Here is a 14,086-nt window from a genome sequence, read left to right on the forward strand (position 1 = left end):
GGCAGTATCAGGAACCAGAGCATGTACAGAAGACAGCAGGCAGAGAGCTTTCCATTTGATGGAACAATCAATGCACACTTCAACGATACCAGCCCCATGCCCACCTTCCATAGTATTTGAGACAATAGGAAACAGAGTATCAGGTTGCCATAGCGACCAGTTTTATTCAACAATTATCCGTGATTGCACATGTTGCTAATAATTTCCCCCCATGCCTGCTTTCCATAGTACTTTAACCAATAGGAAACACAGCGTCAGGTTGCCAAAGTGACGCGGGTTTTGTTTAGTACATATACATGATTGCTCTTTCCTGCCTCCCTGCAGTTTGGGTCACCACCACTATACTACAAGGTCTGAAACAATTACAGTTTATATATTAGGCTTATGTAGGATTATAGCAGCACATTCATGCAAACAATGCATACTCCCATCTTGGTGACATCAAAAAAGAAAATATGGTGGCTAATAGAGTTGTGGAGAAGTTCTTTATTAACTGAAAACTAAAGAAGGCACTATTGTGCAAAAAAAAATAAAAGTGAATCACTACAGCAAAAGGGTTATCTGTCAGATGGGGAAACATAGTAGAGTGGAGTAGTTGTGTTGTCTTTTTAAACAAATGTTCAAAATATGGTATTGCAGGTTCTCTTGTCAGTTTAATAAAAAGAAAGAAACAAGTATAATGCCAATATTTGCTTAGATTTAAGAGAGGTGTTGTTTTTTGGGGCATAAAATACAATAAATAGAATCAAATTAATAAACATACTATAAAAAATTGCACTTAGTTCCATATGTACTGTATGAAATTGCATTGATATGAGAAGCTTAGCTGAACGAGACCCACTGCAGTTTAATGCCCTTTTTAATGATAGAGAAACAAACATGTCACTAATCCTTTATCACTCTATTCAGACACTGCTTCACTCACAGTTTTAATCAAATTGTTAAAAATATACAATCCTATTACTCTTAATAAATAGGTTTCTGGCTGTGGAAGGGGAAAGCAAGACACATATTCTAAATAAAATGTACAAACAAGCAAATTATTTCATTATGACTAAATAAAAAATATAATGAACATTTGGCTGGAATATATTAAAACTGCAGGAGGGGCTTACACATTATCCTTACATATCCCCTGCATTCTCTAGGTATGTGCAAAGGCTGTAAATAGCTGTCACTGTGCCAAACAATACCCAGTTTTTGTGCTATGTACTATATGCCAGCAAGTAAACCTTCATTTATGTGAAACATGCTGACTCGAAAGCTTATTTTTTGTCTCATTTTGTGAGGAGAAACCATAAATGTGCTTTTCCCAATAAAAGAATACATTCTCTAAATTTTACTTGCAACCCTATATATGGAGCAATTTTAAGACCAAACATCTTATAACAGAGGATTGCATGAGCCAGACAATGTGGAAATACAGATTGCTGAGGACATCTGTTGGTGTAGGTGGTGTACTACTATTGTTGCCCGTTGTATGACCCTTTGTATAGTGATCTGATCTGAGCATCCAACCATTAATCTCCAAACAATGTGTGTTATTACAATGCACATGATAAATTAGATTAACTCCCAAAATGTAACTTGAGAGATTAGTATAATTCCCTCCTGCAAATTTTAATTTTGTAATGGAACTTTATATTTTGCAAGGCCTGCATACATCTTATTTTAAATGTAAACATCAGTTTTTTTTAATTACAGCATTTGTTTCAATATTTAAGGAATATTTAGTGTTATCATTGTATCCTTCTAGTATTTGAAAACTGGTCATGACCCTCAGCATTAAAATAAAATATAGTTCGCTCTCTTTTGTTGTCAAGAAAAGCCTTACGTACTGAAGGAGCACCACTGACTCCCTCTTGCCTTTGGGCTTATGCAGCTCTGCATCAAATTAGTCACACCACTGTTATGTTCCTACAGGTAATGTCAAGCTTTCTCTCGCAGCCAAAGTTTTCAAGTATATACACCTTTTGGATTTTGATGTCAAATGGAGATGGAAGGTGGGTATAGTCAGCAAATTCTTTCCTTTTTGAAATCACAGTTTGCACTGCAGATGACAGAAGTGTTGTAATCAGATGGGAAGAAGCTCAGGAGGACTTTCCCCATAACAGTACTTGGCAATGGGATTGCGGTAGGTATTCTCATGCTGAACACTCTGAGCATTAGTAGGAAAAAAAAACAGATTTCATTATTTAGGAGATTTATACAGCTGATTCAGTAGTATAAAGGCAAACTATGACAAAAAAACACACCTGTGAGGAAGTCCTGCACTTGGCCAAACACAACTCAAAATGATCTTCAACTGCTTGAAACAAATTTTGGAAAGCCACTGCTGCTCTGTTCAGAAAACGTTCCAGTAGAAGTTGCTATAAAGATACAGAGAGGAAACAGAAAAAAAGAAACAAGAAAAAAAATGTGAGTTAAAGGGTAGCAATTGACGACTTACTAGGCAAGAAACAAAATAGCATTATGCACTATAGCATTATGCACTACACATTAACTTAAGTGCTGATTTGTCTTTAGGCATCACTTGATTCATTATACTCAGTATGTTAAACACAAATGATCACTAACTAAACTGAGTAGTGAAATGTGAAGAATAGTAAAAGAATTTGCAGTTCACACTAAAGCTTATTTCTTTCATTTGCATAATAATAGTGATTAGTAGCCTGTCAGTGGATGCGCTCCTATTATCTTAATGGCAATTTTTTCCCCAATTGACACACATGGGGTCAAACAATCGAATTACCCCGATATCACAATGTGTATGGCCACCTTTAATGGAAGCTTATATAACAGGTTTTTAACAGACTTTTTTTGGATGCTTTAAGTATATGTTAAATCAGGCATTTAAACTATATTTCACTAGTTTTAACTTGGCTTAGGTACTAATATCTCATATAATATTATTTTAATGAATATAATACCTATTAAAAATAACTTTGGATTGAATTAATGAAAGACATTGCTTTAAAATGTAGATTATCAATTCACCTGATAACATGCATTAATCATGACTGACCTTTAATAAATAAGCTCCTATATGTGTCGGCATTTCAAACACATTATTTCACTTAATGTTTATAAAAGAAGACCTTGGTACTAATCAAGACATGGCCATTCAGCATCAATAAGTTCCCATGCAGCTACAATCACTTCTATGTGAATAATATTAAGGTTGGCTTGCAAAAGGTTGCAAAATTTGACCCTTATAGGTTAAACATGACAGTGCCAAGTGAACCAAGTTCATATCTTAAGAGTATTCACAGGCAGGGCTTCATTGTCCATAAAGCTCAAAAATGTAATATCTTGTGTGCTGAAAGCTGTAATACGAGAAACCTATTTTGCTTTTAGGGCCGTGGTAGACTGGGGGATTAGTTGCCCGCGACTAATCTCCCCTATATGCCATCCCACCGGCTTGAATGTAAATCGCCAGTGGGATGGCATATGCGGCGCCACGATTTCCCAAAATTCCGGAAGTTTCCTCTCAAGGCAACTTCTGCGATTTCGGAGAATCACCCCGTCTACCACAGCCCTAAGAAAAAGACAAGTGGCTATACACACAAAGGAGGTGATTAACTTCCTTCCAAAAAAGGTTTGTTGCCCTGACTTATTTCATGAAGAGTACGTAAAAAGCCTCTGCTTTGTAAACATTATAAATCAACTTTATCCATTTGGAGAATATTATTAGTTCATACATGTGATTCTGAATATTTACGACAAATGAAAAGTTTATTTTTATGTGGCACTATTCCGTTTCTTAACAGAAGATAAGACTGACTGCAAATATTATTTATGCAATGAAGCAGCTACACACCTTATTAGGCTGCAAGCAGCAGGATACACAATACTCATATACACTGCAGCACCCATTGGACAGGCAAGTTTCACAGCTGTACAGTTTAGTACTGGCCACATTTATGTTACAGCATCCATTTGCTAAGAGCTCTTTACGTTCACAAATGTAACCTGCAAAAACACAAAACAGACAATATTGTGATATATGGATTTAATATAAACACATTATAGGAGACATATAATATAAAAATTAAGAATGTACCAGTGAATTATACTCCTCTAAATATAGAAGGATTGTGCTTTAAAAAGTTGTGTTTTGGACTGATTTATTGAGACATTCCACCAAAACCCCACTAGTACCGCCCATCTGTTCCACTTCCTGCTGGCTGAATTCTCTGGATGTGCAGGGAGGCCGGCAGCTCTCAGTACACTGCACTGTAGGATAGGAACCAATCAGCAGCTAGGCTTACCTGATAGGGAAGTGAAGCCTAATTTAGGGGACATCTACTTCTACACTCTCCACTAACATTATATAAACAGACCATCTAAACAAAAAATAAATAAAATGTTTACAATAGCCAAAATGGATTGATTACAATATAGCTCTATATATTTTTAAATCCAGACAGCATAAAAAACCCCCAAAACCTCTAAAACCAAGAAACGAAAAAGATCTTCCAATTGTAAAAGGGACATCTGCCACTGACTTCTACATGATCTCAACAGGTTTAATATAGAGTTTTTTTGGCGGTTTTAGACGCATAATAAATCATGAAAAAATTGTGGTTTTGTTCCAGTGAGAATATCAGGTTTTCTACAACAAAAAAACTCAAACCCAAAAACAATTAAGCAATAGTAAATGCCCCTTTAGTTTTAGGAGGGCATTTACTATTGCTCGATTTTTTGGCTCAGGTTTTTTGTCGCAGAAAAAATGCACCTGCTAAAACCTGTCGAGATCATGTTGAAGTCATTGGCAGATGTTCCTTTCACAACTGAAATATTTCTTTGCTTTGTTGCTTTAGAGTTTTTTGGGTTTTTTTTATCTGGCTTTTGTGAAACAATATGAAAAAGTTGCATGTTTCATATCGAAAAAGTCACGGTGTTTGTGGTTTTCCCGCAACTTTTTGATAAATGACTGACATTTATGAAAATAAGTTTAGTCATGGTTAAAAAAATACAAAACCATGAAAATCAGAATGTAAAGAAATCCCCCCTTTAGTGTTAACTTCGTAACAGAAGCCCAGCTGAAGCAGTAAGTGGATAAGTCATTATGAAAGATCCATCTGCTGTTTTTGGATACTCAGGTGTCTTGTATTTATTGTTAAATTAAATAGATTTACTCACAGGTTTCAATATATTATTATTAATAATTATTATTATTAATAATAATATATTAATATATTATTATGTGTCAGGATAACTTTTAATTGCTGTGGGTTTAAAAACTGCAAACACACAGGCCATTTATTTTTATTGAAAATAGGTTTCCTAATGCAAAATCGTTAAAATGTTTGCTCAAAAGAGAATATTATGAAACCTGCAACACTGGACTGCTCCATAAAAAAGTACAAAATCGACTCTTGTATAATCAACTTTACCCATGTGAACCTCATGCCATATTTTATTACCCATATCATCTGTAATGAGCAATTTGCCTTGCACAGAGTTTCGGCACTGGTTACTTATGCGGCTGCTGTTTCCTAAATTGAATTGAACTTTCCACTGGATGTTCTGATCTTGATCTGTTTGAAGAAGTGTTCTGTCTCTCACAGTTCTTTCTTCCTAAATCAGAAGGAAAATAAATAGTATAGGTTATTATGGTGTACATTTTATTTCTAAATTGCACTGTTTACATGGGAAATAATTTACCATTTACAATTTTGTTCTTAAACCAACAAATGTATTTGTTTTAGTTGCAATATTGGTGTGTAGGCGCCATCTCAGTGCTTTGTGCCTAAATCTGAGCTTTCAGAAAGAGCCAGCGCTACATATTAGAACTGCTTTCAGGTAACCTATTGTTTCTCCTACTCCCATGAAACTGGAGGAGTCTCAAGCCGGACTTGGATTTCTTACTATTGGGTGCTATTCTGATATCTACTGGGAGCTGCTATCTTGTTACCTTCCCATTGTTCTGCTGATTGGCTGCTGGGAGGGGGGTGATATCACTCCAACTTGCAGCTCAGCAGTAAAGTGTGACTGAAGTTTATCAGAGCACAGGTTACAAGGCTGTGGCACCCTGAGAAATTAAGTATTTGGTTAGCCCCATGTGAAATTAAAATCAAATTAAATCAAAGTTAAATATAAAAAAAATCTGTTCCAATGCAGGATTCTGTTGGAGAAGCTCTATTAACATGATATATTTTGAAACAAATACATGCTTTCCCATGACAGCATTCCTTCAAAACATTATATAGGTTTATGATCATTTTTGTGATCGTTTCTGTGATTCTTTTAGATTGTAGTAGTTCTGTCACTGCATGAAAAAGACAACTGCTGCTTATGCTTGTTTCCAATTTTAATATTGTAGGGTACTGGCATGTTTGTTTTTTTAGGGAGATTAGAGATGTTATATTTGTAAGTTTCTGACACCAGTGACTGATACATACACACACAAGACAAGACATATATGTAAGTGCATATCAGCAGGAATAAAAGATAGCAAATATACCAAGTACAGCTTATAGACATTGAGAACTGTCATAATTAGAGGACAATGAGAATTGCTGAGATAACTGCCCATGAAACATCTGGTGACAAAATGTACATCACATGTGAATGTGGTTTTGTTATTGAAGTTAAAGGAACAGTAACACTAAAAAATGAAAGAGCTTTAAAGTAATAAAAATATAATGCACTGTTGCCCTGCACTGGTAAAACTGGTGTGTTTGCTACAGTAACACTACTATAATTTATATAATAAGCTGCTGTGTAGCCACGGGGGCAGCCATTCAAGCTGGAAAAAAGGCACAGGTTACATAGCAGATAACAGATAAGTTCTGTAGAATACAATAGTGTTTTATCTGTTATCTGCTATGTGCCTGTGCCTTTTCTCCTTTGAATGGCTGCCCCCATGGGTACACAGCAGCTTATTTATATAAACTATAGTAGACTTTCTGAAGTAAACACACAACTTTTACCAGTGCAGGGCAGCAGCACATTATATTTTAGTTATTTTTATACACTTTTATTTTTTGGTGTTACTGTTCCTTTAAGGAAATGTTATTTGGCGGTAGGGTCACTGCTACTCACCTGCTTGAAGGTGCTGGTGAGAAAATAAATGAGGGAGAGGCCGAAAACCACGCCAAGAACCCATCTCTTTCTCAGGATCTTTCTCCAAAGCATAGATACGAACAGAACCATTCTAAAATATGACGCTTCTCTAGTCACTGCATTAGAAAGAAGATGTGGGCTTCCACTTCAGCACAAACCTGAATGTTATTCCCGATGTTCTACATAACACAAACCCTCGGTGCCCCACCTCCAAGCAGCGCAGTAAGGGTGTAGCGGATAGGGGAATCGTATTTGACATGACACAGTTTGTAAGAAGCTTTCTGTGACACGTGTTGCAATGTTTTCATTTACGTGCTGGGCGACACAATTCCGGATCCTTTCCCCTGCCCTTTACACTTTACAAGACACATCAACTTCTTACGCAGATACGTTCCACATGAAGACTTTACTGTATATATCGCCTATTAACGGAACCGTGCCCAAGGAAACCCTTCCATCGCAAGATAAACGACATTTCCGAACGGACCCTAAGCGGGACACCGTTTTTTGCATGTGGTATATAACATATAAACCATCCCCCCTAACAATGAATTTATTAAAAACAATTGCGAAGTAATCTTCGGCTTCCACTTTCCATCTGAAATAGAGTCCACTATAACCCGGAACTAATACTGTTTTGCTTCCGGCTCCTGCCGGCCGTTGCTATGGCGACAGTGTTGCTTTCGGATCCCTTCGGCGTCTTTGCCATCCCACGTGACCTCGCTCAGCCAACCATCTGTCGCGCTTTCCTGGTTGGCTAAGCAATAGTGTGTATTGCGCTTGCACCGGTGGATATGGAATAAGGTGGAGGTCAGAAGGTATTGTGTACTGGAGAAGGGAATGGCTAATGTTTTTGTTGTGATAGAAGTGCGGCCTTATTCTTATGCTAAATATGTGTTTATAGTCATACATGAACCTGGAATGGCAAAATGCCCCTGTGTGCAAAGCCATGAGTGGTGCAGCTCACAGGTTAGCATGGGTGTTATCTCAGCTATGGAAATCATAGGAAACTTATTGAAAATGAATTGGGTGCGGGCCTGACTGCGAATAAGTCCATTGTAGATTTGTTACTTTCCAATATACATTCATTACACATGGTTATAATGTTGTTATATGTAAACTGTAAATGTTATTCAAAGCAGTGTCTGTCTGTTTGTATTCTCTGCCCTTCTGGTTCTGACTCTTGAAACAATGTAACAGACGTCAGTTCTTCTCCATGTCTGTTAATATCAAGGTTCTGCTTCACTGGGGCAGGAGTCAGAACCAGAAGTGCAGAGAATATAAACAGCCAGATTTTGCTTTCAATAACAATTACATTTTGCATGTAATAACATCACTTAGAATTACATTTTCTTACTTAGACATATTTGGGTGGACGACTTGTATAAAAAAAACCTAGTGCCCAGGCTTAAAGGAACAGTAAAACCAAAAAATGAAAGTGTATAAAAGTAGATACAATATGTATATCTTTGTATATCTTTATTTATAAAGCGCTACTTATGTACGCAGCGCTGTACAGTAGAATTCATTAATACAGACGGGGTTAAAGATAATGGATAAATACAAAGTACAGCAATAAATACAAGGTGCAGTTGCAATAAGAGTCAGAAACACAAGATGAAGGAGGTCCCTGCCCCGTAGAGCTTACAATCTATATATATATATATATATATATATATACACAATCTAATATAATGTACTGTTGCCCTGCATTGCTACAACTGGTGTGTTTGCCTCAGAAAGACTACTATAGTTTATATAAGTAAGCTGCTGTGTAGCCATGGGGGCAGCCATTCAAAGGAGAAAAGGCACAGGTTACTTAGCAGATAACCGGCAAACCCCCATTATATGGGGCTTATCTACTAGTTATCTGCTATGTAACCTGTGCCTTTTCTCCTTTTTTCCAGCTTGAATGGCTGCCCCCATGGCTACACAGCAGCTTATTAATATAGTAGCTTTTCTGTAGCAAAAACACCAGTTTTTTGCAGAGCAACAGCACATTATATTTTAATTACTTTAAAACACTTTAATTTTTTGATGTTACTGTTTCTTTAAATGACCTTTTAATGATTTCTAAAGCATGCATTATTTAAGCATCTCACATACACAGAGGAACTTACTAAATGTACCATGTTCTTATTTATTTCGCTTCATGAGAAATATTAACTTTGTTGTATTATATTTACAGTCCTTTGTGTGTATTTCCCTTTCTGCTTATAAATAAGGATAAAAAATAATTCTTTCTTATCTCCACATATGTCAATGAACTATAAACCTCATAAAACCTCTGTTCCTTAGTAGGAGTTGCCACCTTTTATAATAAGAATACCAACAATTTAAATTGTCTAACTTTCTTTCCTATTAAGCATTAATTAATCAAGTGGCAAATCTGCTGGTTATACTGTGAGATTATCTGCCATAAAATACTTGTCTCTGTATTGGCCTTTTGGTTATTGAGTGTACATTATCAATAGAAAATGACACTATTGAGATAAGCATATGGCAGTTTCCAGTGACTAGCTAAATTTCAGTTATGCAGAGAATGTCCTGTGTGTAAATTATGGTATACAATTATAGCATATATAATTAAACTCACAATGTTTCATGTTACCACTTCAATAAGTAATCCAAATTTGGCTGCTGCTAAACAGTCCTTGGTAGTGGTGCATTCTGAAAAAATTGGCATAAAAATACTTTAAAAACCTGTTCAGAAGGACCAGCTCTCCATCTTTTTGTAACTTAGAATTTTTTCTAATCTAGGACTAGGACAAAGTACAAGGGAAAGTGTGACTATTTTTATACCGTAGCTTCACATATATGTGTCATATTTGCTACCTTTTTGGAGTAACAAATAAACAAAAAAACATTTTTTCACCATACTTGTGAGCACCCTGCTTTCTAAAACCTTACTTTAGTCTAGAGTTTTTGGAAAAAATTTTCTCTACACCTATATACGCTCAAACTTGCTATGTAAGATGTGAGTACAGATCTTACCCACAGCCTTTAGTTGAAAGTTAGGGAAGCGAGTGATACTGCACTGTGCTTTTAGGCCAGCCTGCACGCCTACTATGCCTGTCAATTATGGTTCCATATTGTTCCCTACATCTGACAATTGTGCACCTATTTAAGCAACCTTTTCTGGCGGTTTGCATAATTTTGAATCAGATACAGAAGATATTCTTGTACTACAAGACAATAGTCTTGCATATGGTCCTTTCTAGCTAATATGAGATCTCTACTATGTCGATTCTAACAACTTGTTTAAACGTTCAACATATGTGGCAGCCAGATATGGTTATTAAAGGAGAAGGAAAGGTAAAACTAAGTAAGCTTTATCAGAAAGGTCTATGTAAATACAGCCATAAGCATTCACTGAAACACTGCACTGAGTCCTCTGTCCAAAGATTTGTTGTCTCTGTTTTCCTGTGCCAGAGACATACAGCTCTCTCCTCTCTCCCTCAAGAATGCTAAGAACTCACTCCCCCCCCTTAGGAATGTGGATCTAAGCCAATCAGCAGGAAGCTTCCTCATAGTCTTACAAACTGAGCATGTACACGGGTCTTGGTCTCAGTGCAGGAGTGAGGCATTATAGGAACTTTCTTTACAGAGCTCAGCGTTTTTTTTTTTTTCCTATGATGCTTCTGATCATCTGAACGGGAGAAATATGGGGAGACTTAAGGGCACTATTAAGAGAACTGAAGGTATGCCTGCAGCTTTAGATTAACTCTTTATTAGCCTTTCCTTCTCCTTTAATATATTGTATACACATGTTTTTTTTAAAAAAAATAAGCTAAATCTAAATTATTTTTAAAAGTCTCTAAGCAACACCTGCTATATATATATATATATATATATATATATATATATATATATATATCTGTCCTGCCCTGATGTTAGAAGAGTATATCCAGCGGTAACTTTGTTCCAGTGTTCTGTTTGCTACATTTCAGTTATTGTTTCTCTTTATGTTCACCTTCATATTTATTTCAATGCGTCAGTTTCCTGAAATGAAAACACATTTTGAGAGTGTGGACTTCTGTATATTGCTTTTTGTTATTGCACCCAGGTCAAATATTCCTGCTATATGTGATATTATATTCTATCATGTATACACACATGCGCACACACACACACACACACAAAAATATATATATATATTTTTTTTTAATAAATATTTATATATGTTGTATTGATATCATATTGTCATATTTATTTAATACTGCACTAATCCTTACTCAATGTATCCTTTATAGAAATTCATTTTGGGAGGACTGCTCATGTCAGTCAAAGCTCAGTGCCTTCTGCCTTTCTCCTTAGATAGTACATTGTAAATGTATTGTTTTAAGGTTCTGAAGACAATGCAGAGACGACACAGCAGCCTCACGGACAACCCTCCCCCAGAAAGGTGAGAATCAATACACATTATGTAAAGGAATTGTCATAATTGGGTATATTCAATATATGGAAGTGTAATTATAGCAAAAAATTTTAATATTTTGTGTAATCCATTAATGTATTCACACAACTTGTTGTCACCAAGTTGAAAATTCTGTCAGAATGAGCTAATGCAAAATGGATTCCCCATTTTACTTCTAGTGAAATATTATATAAGTTTGTGTTTCGTTGGTACATGCAGTGACTAATATTGCAATCTTTGAACTTTGATCTGACCCAGGGCGCTGTCTGCAAGGAGTTAGAATTCATATATCCAAGTTGATCACATTTGCTTGCAGAAAAAAACTTGATCGCTTCGAAAATCACACACACATTTTTAGTAAATCGACTAAAAAATGTTTTTTAAAATAGCATGAATGTCGAAGCTGCTGAATTTTTTCGTTGGAATTTTTATAAAATTTGTTTTGATAAATCTTCAAAACTCTGTAAAGTATTCGTGACTGGGTTTTTTGTTATGATTATCACAAATCATAGCTTATATATGTTCCCCACAGGGCCCCTGGACTGAGTTTTGTTTTACTTAAATATACAAATATTTGTACATTATTTCTACAACATTTGTTAAAATGTCACAGTTACATACTTATTTACGCTTAAAATAAAAAAATCGTATTGGTTGCTATGGGCTACTGGGTTCATTTTATTACATACTAGCCAAGATAGTGTCTGTTGGGCAATCAGACATGTATGGGACATTATTTATATTTAAAAATGTAAAACAAACTAAATCCATAATTGCCCATTGGGCACAGCCATTATTGCACAGTCAATACCTATATCACAACAGGTCAACAATTATTTCCCTGTTAATTCATCTGGCAGCCTATGTACTTTATCCCTCTCCACTTTTCTGGTCTATTCTTTGTTATAAAAAGAATGCTGTGTTCCAGGGGTGTGCCTATCTCCTAACATATAAATGGGGGTGTATGCGCTGTATGTTTAAAGTGACCAAAATCTTTTAGATACAGTGATATTTTCCTGTGTAATAAATATGCACCCTTCACTGATAAACTGATTGCTATCAATGCGTTCACTGATAAGGTGTAATATTGGTGGTTACAGGGCCAGAGCACTTGTACCTAGGGCGTTGACATTATACAAAATAGCATTAACAAAAAAATCTCTCCATCCCACTGCTAGAGATATTTTCTGCTTAATCTGGCAGTAGAACTGAGCAGGGGGGGATACCTTGTTCTTCGGCGATTGCACATGTGTAGTTCAGCTGGAATGTGTGCATGAGCAAGTTATCAGGGGAGGGGGCAGGCTGAGGTCCAGTGTCTATGGCACCACCACACCTTAATACAGCCCTGGTTTGTTAAATCCATTTCACATGTTTTGGCTTGATAGCTCTTCCAGTTCTGTTAGAACTCTGCCAGCTGGGAGGTGTGTTTTTTGTAAGAAAATTACATTGTAGTAGCTACTGTACAATAACATTGCAACAATTTGTTGAACTTACAATGATCGATCATCATACAGCTGAATCTATTCAAAACAGCCCTGTTATAAGAGGATGTTAGTACTGCCCTGACATGAGAAAGCGTAAAAATAAAATAGCCATTTATATCTTATTCATGCTGATATAGTCAGTGTCCTTTTTATTCTTTTTTTTTTATATCAGTCCAGTTGACTGATATCAGTATCAGTTTTATTTAAATCAGTTGAGAGTAGCACTGCACACAAATGTAATCTAGCCATACACATACTGATAATATTGTTTAGGTGATTTTTTTCAATACTTATTTGGCAGGCCGACATTCCAAACCAGTATAAATGTATTGTTGATATTGGTCGGTTCGTGGGTTGGCGACATTTGAAAATCCAATACTCCACTGTGCCGCATCTGCTGAGTACACTTTTACTTCCTTTCATCTAAACCCTGAAACCATTTTTTTTAAGGAACCGTAACCAGAACCAGAACTTAAGTTCAGATTCTAATACGGAGGATGGAGTTTTCAATGGACTGAAGCAAGACCCTCCTTCAACTCAGAATCTGTTTTCCAGTTTGGCAGGACTTCAGCCGGGTCCCATTACAGTACAGTCTGGATTAGTTCTGGGATCGTCAGCTGGAGGGGGTGAAGTTTTCATACAAATGCCTCCAGCACTGAGAGAGGAAACCAGCACGCACTCAGAATCAAGCCCCTTTACACATCATCAACATCATCACCCTCACCACCGACAGCAGCCACAGCCACCACCACATCACCAACAGCACCATTTTCAGCACTCTCATTCCCGGTCGTCTCTACTGCATGCAGCTACTTCAGAGCGGCATAGAGAAGAGAGCAGTGATGAGCATGGCACTCCTGCACCTGCCCTCTCTGAGCTCAGGGCCATTGTATCCTGGCTACAGAAGGGACTACCATTTATACTGATTTTACTGGCTAAAGTCTGCTTTCAGCATAAACTTGGTAAGTGTGACCAACTGATATATGACAGGCTAATCTGCAATTAATATCTGTGGAACTGCAAAAACCTTGGTTTCATTCTCTGGGTACTCTTTTAAACTCCAACATTCTATACTCCTATCTGAAAGTCATTACAACAATACAAAGGGCAAATT

The 14,086-nt window shown here is 36.5% G+C and overlaps 2 protein-coding genes across 3 annotated transcripts in view; one reads left to right on the top strand and one right to left on the bottom strand.

Annotated features, from left to right (window-relative positions):
* Positions 1-910: 910 nt before the first annotated feature.
* Positions 911-7,208, bottom strand: c12orf49 (chromosome 12 open reading frame 49). The gene is given in 5 exon segments (NM_001016016.3): positions 911-2,158; positions 2,256-2,369; positions 3,821-3,972; positions 5,430-5,583; positions 7,051-7,208. Coding segments are annotated over 5 exon segments (615 nt in total). The 5' UTR covers positions 7,162-7,208; the 3' UTR covers positions 911-2,074.
* Positions 7,209-7,788: 580 nt separating this feature from the next.
* rnft2 (ring finger protein, transmembrane 2) overlaps positions 7,789-14,086 on the top strand; it is a 36,052-nt gene continuing 29,754 nt past the window's right edge. The window contains exons 1-3 of one of the 2 annotated variants that reach the window (XM_004910503.4): positions 7,789-7,889; positions 11,325-11,476; positions 13,423-13,934. In XM_004910503.4, coding sequence (XP_004910560.1) covers positions 11,403-11,476; positions 13,423-13,934 — 586 coding nt within the window. In that variant the 5' untranslated portion in view covers positions 7,789-7,889; positions 11,325-11,402. The remainder of the gene's footprint in view (positions 7,890-11,324; positions 11,477-13,422; positions 13,935-14,086) is intronic. The other variant, XM_002936409.4, reaches the window with a different exon arrangement.

This window comes from Xenopus tropicalis, chromosome 1 (assembly GCF_000004195.4).
Source record: "Xenopus tropicalis strain Nigerian chromosome 1, UCB_Xtro_10.0, whole genome shotgun sequence".
In the NCBI taxonomy this organism is placed as follows: domain Eukaryota; kingdom Metazoa; phylum Chordata; class Amphibia; order Anura; family Pipidae; genus Xenopus; species Xenopus tropicalis.